This window comes from Pteropus alecto, unplaced genomic scaffold (assembly GCF_000325575.1).
Source record: "Pteropus alecto unplaced genomic scaffold, ASM32557v1 scaffold92, whole genome shotgun sequence".
Lineage (NCBI taxonomy): Eukaryota > Metazoa > Chordata > Mammalia > Chiroptera > Pteropodidae > Pteropus > Pteropus alecto.
Genome location: NW_006432447.1, coordinates 9,197,048 through 9,206,717, shown reverse-complemented (window position 1 = coordinate 9,206,717; position 9,670 = coordinate 9,197,048). Strand labels below are relative to the sequence as shown.

Genomic DNA, 9,670 nt, shown 5'->3' with positions numbered 1-9,670 from the left:
TTTCCCTTAGAAAATTGTAAGTTTTTTGCTTTTTTATTTAACTCTACCTTGTTGCTTACAATTAAAATAATTTTTTTATTGAGGTATAATTTACATAAAATATAATGTACCTATATTAATTATACAGTTTGCATTTCAACAAATGTAATAACCACCACCACAATTAAAATATAGAACATTTTCATCACTCCAAAAAGCTCCCCTATGTCCCTTTGCAGTTAATCCCTCCCAGTATATTGCCTCTGGCCCCAGACAACCACTGATATGCTTTCTGTCTCCATAGATTAGTTCCCATTATTGTAGAAGTTACTGTAAATGTGATTATACAGTAGGTATTTCTTTGCGTTTTTCTTCTTTTGTTCTCTGCTGACATTTTTAATAACTTTTATATGTAAAATCTTAATAGGCCGATCTTCAGAATGGTCTAAACAAATGTGAAGTAAGTCATAGGAGAGCCTTCCATGGCTGGAATGAGTTTGATATCAGTGAAGATGAGCCACTATGGAAGAAGTATATTTCTCAGGTGAGATATTTTTATTTCCTCCTCTGCTGTGTAATTTATCTGTATTTTTGTTAGTGTGATTGTTTACTTTTGTGAAGTTATTTATGGGGAAAGGAAATAAATATTAAAAAATTTTTTTAACCTAAAATTTTCACTTTGTTAGGGTTTACTGTTAGGTTGGAATTTCTATAATTTTTAGTATGCAAATCTTTAAGGGCTTATGTCACATGGAGGTGATACTGTTAGCAGTAGTTTCCTATGCAGTTGTATAATTTATACTTTTTTTTTTTATTACAGGAATGCTAATATTTTTAAAAGTAATATGGCCTGCTTTGAAAATTAGTAAAGTAAGTTAGGTAATTTGAATCCAGACTGCCTGGGCACATATTCCACCTTTATTTCTACTAGCTATATGATCTTTATTATCCTCTGAACCTTTATTAAAGTGGGGACAGCAATTAGGAAATAATAAGCTATCAATAGACGATGGCTATTTTAAATTTATTTTATTAGTATTCTAATTCTTTCAGAGAGACTTATTGTAGGATTTTAAAAAAATCTTCATAACAAGTATGTTAATGTGAAAAGTTATAAGAATCTTACGGCTAATTTTCAACTAGTAGGGTTAGTTTGCCAAACAAATCCCTTTTAGTAATCTGTGGGGTTTTTTTAAAAGATCTATGTTTTACTTTTCTGATAGGCCTTCCCTGTTAATAAGCCCAACTTTACCAGTATTATCTTTGCAAATGAATTGGTCTAAAGAGAAAAACTGAATTTTTAGAGATGAAAAGAACCTTGTGTGAATCTGTCATGTTGTTACGGAGTATTTTTATGTGCATGTTTGTATTCTGACATTTACCACATTTCTGTATTACCTAGGCCTTCAGGAAGTTTACTCTGGATTTATAAATTACAATGATTTGACTTATCCCTAGGCCAGTATGATTTAATGTTTTATTTTCTTGATCCTGTTTCATAGCAAGAATACCTGCATCATAGGATTGCTGTGAGAATGAAATAAAACAGTGCCATTAATGTAGTTAAGCACAGGCAACAACTAATAGTAAATATCAGTTGTCGATCATAAAGCATTAGGTGACTCTTTACTCCTTCACAGAGAATACGAATTTATTGTTTTGCAAACATTTGTCAGAAGTCAAATCTTTGGTATAGTGGCACAGCTTTTTTTGGGGGGGGCGGTGGAATAAAAAAGACCATGGGCTTTGCCCTCAAAATGTGATGAGAATAGTAACATTTAAAGAGGGTTTTATGGTTTACACAGTTAATGCCTCTCACAATCTTTGGTATAAGATACTGTTTTACTAGGTGAAGATCCCTCTCCCCTCCGTGGGGCTTAAAAAGATTAAGGTCCCAAGTGGCATGAGCTGGATTCAAACCCATACTCCGACTTAGTCAAGTGTGTGGTTTGTCACCCCTGAATCACATTGCAGTTGTAGTTTTATTTTGCGAGAGCAGCGATTTTCAGTTCTCTCTGCATTAAAGTTACTTGGGGAATGCTGTAAAAATGCTAAAGCCTGTGTCCTGTGCCCAGAACTTCTGATTTAATTGGTCTGGTGTGAACTTGGGCATTTGTTAGAGGTTCTTCATGTGATTCTGATATGAAACTGGGTTGGAACCACTGCTAGAGAATGAAGCTATAAGGGAGAGGGAAGTGGTGGCATTTCACCTTAGAGCTGTGGTGTCCAGGGACTGGGGGGGGTCTCTTCTAGGATGGATTTTTGTATGTAGCCTAGCTACGTTCCAGTTTAGACAGTGATTGGCACCACTTCATCAGAGGAAGAGATTCTGACAACAGAGCTCTGATGTTTAAGTAGGAGGATGTCCCACTGGAAAAATTTGGGATGGGTCTGGTGCTTGATCATTTAAGTTCTGCCTGATTAGGTTGGTTCTGTGGTCTTGTTTTTTAATATACTATTGGCTCTACTATATGGAAAACCTTGGGAAAAGGCTGCTTCTGTGGAGAGGTGGTTATTCCTGTGGTGTGTGGGTCAACCACAGAATTGTAATCTATATTAATTAGTATAGGAATGTTGAGGAATGTTTGAATCTCATAATTTAAGTGTTCTACCCAATATTTAACCTAAATTTTTAGCTTAAAAACCATTTCCACTTATTCTAGACTCAGTAGAGATTCAGAACAGCTTTATCTATTCGATTAATATACTAAAATACATGTGTACTATAAGGAGTTGATAATTTCTTAGTTTTAAGAAATCGATATTTAATTTTAAGTATTGATATTTAAAGAGTAGTTTTCTGAAAGGGAGATGTTATGAAATGGTAACTTTTAGATGTAATTAAGTGTCAATTTTTTTTTGGTAATTGAAGATTTATGTAAAATAAACCAAATGTAGACTCATAATTTTCTGATCATGCCCCAGTAATTTTTTTAAAGCTTTTGCTGTGATGGAGCGCAACTGTCATTCGTACAAAACTGTTGAATTGCTGTTTGTTTTCACTTTCAGTTTAAAAATCCCCTTATTATGCTGCTTCTGGCTTCTGCAGTCATCAGTGTTTTAATGCATCAGTTTGATGATGCTGTCAGTATCACTGTGGTAAGAAGAAATATATATTTTTTTAAATCATTGGTTAATCATATAAATTAGGATTGGGTTTTATTTTGGAAAATGAATTATTGAGAAATACTTTAATGTTTTTTCATGTTTTTTGGTTAATATCCAAAGTACTTTTGGTTGCAGTAATCTCAAGTAATGTTCAAGGGTCTTGATTGGTACACATGAGAATTATTTAACCATCTAGTAGTTTCACAGATATGAAATATTTTACAATAATTTTCCAGTTAAATTTTCAATTTATTTTGCTTTCCAGTTAAATATATATTTTGACTAATTATGAACGAAAGCCTCCCGTTTGTGAAATTAAAAATATTACCCAACAGTGCACAACTGCATTTACTATAAAAGATTTTTTTCCTTTCAACTAGGTTATTCTACCTTTCATTGAAAGTTTTCTCATCATTTTTTTTTTTTGCCCCTAGTATAAACTATTGATTAAAGCAAGTATATTATGCTTGAGAACACAGTAAAAATTAATGTAGAACAGCAATTCTCAAATTGTTACTTGAGGACTCCCAGGAATCTCAGACCATTTCAGGGAGCATGTAAGGTCAAAACTTTTCATAATACTAAAACATCATTTGTCTTTTCACTGAGACATTTGCATCAGTGGCACAAAAGCAATGGCGAGTAAAACTGTTAGAGCCTTGACTAGAATAAAAATAATGGCACCAAACTGTACTAGTAGTCATTGTTTTTTTCCCATAGTTTCTCTTAGGAATGTTTTTGATAAAGCAGCAAAAAATTTTGACCCTTGAGTACATGCCTTTTTAATATTCTGTGTGATGAGATGGGAAATATACATAAAGGACTTTTATATATTGAAGTATAGTGGTTGTCTTTAGGAAAGGTGATTGTTGTGAGCTAACCTTTTACTTGAAAGAATGACTGATAGACAAACTGGTTATTAAGACTTGGATAACTGGCATACTTTTTTTGGAAGTGAATAAAATGAGCCTTTCACTTCAAGAATAACAACTAGCAAAATTTGTTGCCATGATAAAATTCAAGCTTTCAAGTGATAATTAGCTTCCCAATATTTAAGTTTTTATTCTAATGAGATCAGAGTGATTTCAATGAATGTAATTTTTTTTTTTTACTGTTATGCAATGTGTCAACATTTGAAAGATTTGAATAAACCAAGTGAAGCAATATTTTCTAAATGACCAGGACAGTTACAGAATTTTTAATGATAAAAGGTTCATTCAAAATGCAAGATTGATCAATGGATTTTAATATGACACATTTTGAAAAGTTCATAGGTATAGTTTTATATTCTACATTGCACATTACTTTTAAATAACTAGCACTTGTCTAATTTTGGTGTAGTAGCTAAGAAGACTATCCACAGTCATCCGAATAAAGCTTTTAAAGTGTTTTTTCCAACAATATCTATATGAGACTGGATTTTCTTCATATACTTCAGCCTAATCAGTGTAAATATGAGAATCCAGCTTTCTATTAAGGTATACATTAAAGTTAAAAAAATTGAAACCTGCCACTTCTCTCACAATTATTTTTCGAGGGGGAGATATGTTTAATGAAAAAATGTTGTATGTGTTAACATGTAATAGGTTTATTATTTTTTAGATGAATTAATAAGTAGAAATGAAAATAGTAATTGAAAAAGCATTTAATATAGTAACTATCAGTAGATATAACCCACAAAAACAAAAACTGATCTTCAGTTTTTTAGCACATTAACGGATCCTAAGATCAAAAAGTTTGAGAAGCTATTATAGGAGAGGCAAGCCACTGTCAGTTTCTTCCCCCACAGGCCTCAAGGCACAGTGATTTCTTTCCCAGCTGATCTCAATGCTTAATGTCTGGTAGCTTGGGACTGCAGATAGTCAGAAAAATAAAATATGATTAACAAATATTTCTGAAGTTATAATGTTTTATTTAAAAGGATATTTCTTTGTTTTGTTTAGGCAATACTGATCGTTGTCACAGTTGCCTTTGTTCAGGTGAGTAGGTAGCCTATTTTGCCAACGTGAAAATGATACTTTAGTTAATTGCTTTAAAAAAATTACGATAGCTTATGGCATTGGGGGATGATAGTGTTGGTCAGAGCAATTTATTATTTGTTTTTGAAATAATTTCAGAAACAACTCTCTGGGAAAGTTTGTGAGACTGACTGGAAAGCTTTGATTAGGTAGTCACATACAGAAAATCTAGTTTTTTTTATTTGACAGTCTTAAAGATAACTGAAGCATGTAGAAACAAAATGCATAGTAACAGAAACATCCAGCAATAGGTTTTAAATTTTTTTTACAATTAAAAAATTGGACCAGAGTTTAAATTCCTCATTCTTCCACAGAAGATATGTTCTGACCTGGATCAGCCTCCTTATTCAACATAGACATTAAAACAGTAAATAAAACATATAAAAGGAACCCTTTTTTTTCACCCATCTCATCCAACCCCGCTTCCATCTGGCAACCATCAAAATGTTCTTTGTACCTAAGAGTTTGTTTTTGTTTTGTTTGTTCATTTATTTTGTTTTTTAGATGCCATATGTAAGTGAAATGATATGGTATTTCTCTTTCTCTGTTGGACTTATATTACTTCGTGTAATACCCTCTAGGTCCATCCATGTTGTCACAAATGGCTAGATTTCATTCTTTTTTATGGTTGAATAATATTTCATTGTATATATGTACCACCTCATCTTTATCCATTCATCTACTTTTGGACACTTAGGTTGTTTCCATATCACGTTTCCATGTTATAAATAATGCTGCAATGAACACAGGGGTGCATATATCTTTTCAAATTAAGTGTTTTGGATTTCATGAGATAAATACCCAAAAGTAGGATTGCTGGATGGTTCTATTTTTTTAATTTTTTGAGGAACCTCCGTACTGTTTTCCATAGTGGCTACACCAATTTACAATCTCCCCAGCAGTGCACGAGGATTCCTTTTTCTCCACATTCTCACTAGCACTTGTTTGTCAATTTATTAATGATAGCCATTCGGACAGGTGTGAGGTGATATCTCATTGTGGTTTTAATTTGCATTTCCCTGATGATTAGTGATGTTGAACATCTTTTCATATATCTGTTGGCCATCTGTATGTCTTCTTTGGAGAAATGTCTATGTTCAAATCTTCTGCCCATTTTTTTAATTGGATTATTTGCTTTTTGTTGTTAAGGTGAGTTCCTTATGTGTTTTAGATACTAACCCGTTATTGGATGTATTATTAGCAAATATCCTCTTTCATTCAGTAGGTTGTCATTTCATTTTATTGATGGTTGCCAGTTATAAAAAGTCCTGGGGATGCAAAGTACGACATAGGAAATATAGTCAATAATATTGCAATAATTACATATGGTGTCAGATGGGTATTAGACTTATTAGGGTGATTGATCACTTCATGTGTTATATAAATGTCTAATCACTATGTTGTACACCTGAAACTAATATAATTCAAATATAAATGAAAACAATTTTAAATTAATATACGTAATATGGAAATCATATCAGGATTTTTATTGACAAGTATAGGCATAAATAAAAACATCGACTGTTTTATGTTTGTTTCAATATCAAATTCTGTAGATTTTATTGATAAGTCTTATTAGCTAAAAGTTCTAAAGCATAAATAGAAGGATTATTCTAGTTGAGGGGAATGTAATATGATCCTGAAGTTCATGTTGTTTTGAGTCTTGAGACTGTATTTTAAGCAATTGTGGTTATTTTCATATCTATGATTTATTCCTTGGGTATTTGCTGTCATTATTCAGGCCTCCTATATTAATATCTAATTTAGTAAGTTTATTAGTTTTATAGAAACCCAGTATAGAGAAACCAGTTGGAATCAGATTATCTACAACAAGTTTGTGAGCTCCATCCGTAGACTGACAGGGGTCCTGTTTCTAGGGAATCAAATTATCTTGCTTAGAACAGACAAGGTTGCCCTAGGGCAAGTGGAGCTTGTTAGTCTAGCAGAGCTCATTCCAGGCTAGGCATCATTCAAGGCACTTGTTCATTTGGCCACGTGGATGGTATGACCCACTAGACCTGTAACTGGAACCCTCTCACATTGTTCGTAATTCTATAGCTATGTGGAGGAACTTTCTTCAGAAGGATTCCTACAATACTTATCACTGTATGGAAGACCTTAGTAGCTTCTTCTTTTGGTAAATAGAGAGCCCTTACCCTCGAAAAAAGAACGTAAAATAGCGATTTTAACAGTCAGTGCAGAATTTTCACAAAGATAATGTTATTTACTTTAAATATAGTGGCTAAAACGATGTGTTAAATATCTTTATGATAGGTTCATTTGATAGAAAATGCAAGGAAGCATCAAAACATTAAGAGCCCAGTTTTAAATTGGTAGATCTTGTTTCTTTTACAGAGCCATTTCCCCAAATGAACCTATGAAACTAACAAAATATTCTATAAACAATAATTAAAAACCCTCCCTAAACAGATCCTATTTAATGTCAGTTGAATTTATCATAATACTCTGTCAAAAAACTATCAAAAATATCAGAAATTGTTAATGCTTTATCATTATTTAGTACCTGTGTTTTAGGAGTCTTTTTTATATTTTTATATTTATGTCTACATAATATTTTATATTATGTCTTTTTCTGTCTCTTTTTAAAATCTCATTCCCCATCCCATTATACACCCTCACAGCCATAAAAATGACTAATTGTTTTATACAGTCATATGGTGATACCACCTTACAATAAATTTAAAATAACTTTTAGGCATTTATTAGAAATGGCTATCAGATTTTGGGTGGTGTGTTATATTAAATGGTCATTTTGATGTGGAGTTATCTTTGTAGTTGTAGGGAGTAAAGGCTAACGAGTCTGAAGAGAGAGTTAAAGATTGGACAGCTTCTAGGATCCAGGATTGTTTAGTGTTTTCTAGCCTTTCATTTTATTTTTGCATAAAACTTCCAAATTCCTTAATATCTTGAGTATGGTTGCAGGAAGAGTATTTCATAATTTTTATATTTATAGATTTACCTTACTCTTAACATTTGTTCTTCTCGGCTAAGTAAAGACCGATTTAGTTCTAGGTTATTCTACACAACTTTGCATTTTTTATTTGAAAAAGTTTTTGGTGGGTGTGAAATTTCGATTGGTACTAACACTGCAGTTATTTCAAAACACTACCCAGCTTTCATTCCCACTGCTCCCTCCTCTCCCCTTTTAACCTTAGATCAAAAGATTGATGTGCTTAGTGCAGACATGAGACAAAGATAGCAATGTTGTTGCGTGAAGCGAGACTGGTCATGGAAATGTGCACCTAAGTAGCATGAGGCGAAGGATGTCTCTGACCCTCAGCTGTGATTATATGGACGGAAGATGGCTGGAGCATAACAGAGTTAGGGCTCCTGAGAATTTCTCCTTTTGCATGATTCAGGGTGATGGAAAAGATATCTATCAAGGCAAGGCCAGCCACATCTCACTTCTTATTTAATATATGTACTTTCCAAGCAATCTTATTCTATAAATCTTTGTAGTTAGCATGGACCTAAATCCTCAGATTTTCCTTGCATTAATTATCTTTGACTTCTTTGGTCATTAAGCACTGAAAGTAAAATTATCTTAATTATGAGGCTCAATGATCTTAACTTTTAATGACCGAAAATTATATACTCTTTGGACATACCAATGAGTTTTCATTATTTTTGTATAACTTGACCTTAGCTTTGCACACTGAATATTAAAATATAAAATTGAGAATACTTAATTATCAAAATTGTTTGGTCACTATAACATTATTTAATAAGAGACAAGCTTTTATGTGAAGGAATATAAGTGCAAATAAAAGACAGGAATTGGGGGAAATTTTTAAATAATGAGCAAGATTTATATTTAAGTCTAACATGGAATATGTTCATAGGAACATACCTTTTTATATTTCTTTATAAATGTTTAATTTAATATTATGTTCTGCTTTTTTAAAATAGGAATATCGTTCAGAAAAATCTCTTGAAGAACTGAGTAAACTTATGCCACCAGAATGTCATTGGTATGATCCTTAATTCTGATATGGATATTTACTCTTAAAAATAGGAATTGAATGTGACTAGTACAATATATGTTGTGTCCTCAGATTTGTCTAAACACAAGGTAGAAACCATTCATGCTTTATTTGGTGTAGTAAGTTTTACTATGAAAACTTTAAAGTTCTGATTTTGAGATTCTCGATACATGCTTTTGTTCAACAGATTTTTGTGTACGTGTGCAACTGTGTTAAACACTGTCGTGGGTACAGTGATACACAGACCAAGATGATTCAGAAGGTTGCTTCAATTTTCACATTTTACGTTTGAACAAGTGGTTAATTTTTTCAATGCTTTTTTTTGTTATCTGAGCATCTTAATTACCAAGAGCACAAAAATAATGCTTTTCTTGGTTCTTATATTTGTTTTAACTCCTTAGAAGTGGTAATAATACAATATATTTTTTCTCAGGCCAGCCCACTGGAAATAATTTTTTTAAATAAGTGGTTTGGCTTTCTTTTTTAGCCATGGTGGTTTCTGTTTCATGTTACAGTGTACGTGAAGGAAAATTGGAACATACACTTGCACGAGACTTGGTT

General features: G+C 32.5%; 1 protein-coding gene across 1 annotated transcript in view; it reads left to right on the top strand.

The window, feature by feature from the left end:
- LOC112475948 (calcium-transporting ATPase type 2C member 1-like) overlaps window positions 1-9,670 on the top strand; it is a 35,302-nt gene that overhangs the window by 22,239 nt on the left and 3,393 nt on the right. The window contains exons 3-7 of the mRNA XM_025043603.1: window positions 407-523; window positions 2,989-3,078; window positions 5,031-5,066; window positions 9,036-9,097; window positions 9,625-9,667. Of these exons, the coding sequence (XP_024899371.1) occupies window positions 407-523; window positions 2,989-3,078; window positions 5,031-5,066; window positions 9,036-9,097; window positions 9,625-9,667 (348 nt within the window). The remainder of the gene's footprint in view (window positions 1-406; window positions 524-2,988; window positions 3,079-5,030; window positions 5,067-9,035; window positions 9,098-9,624; window positions 9,668-9,670) is intronic.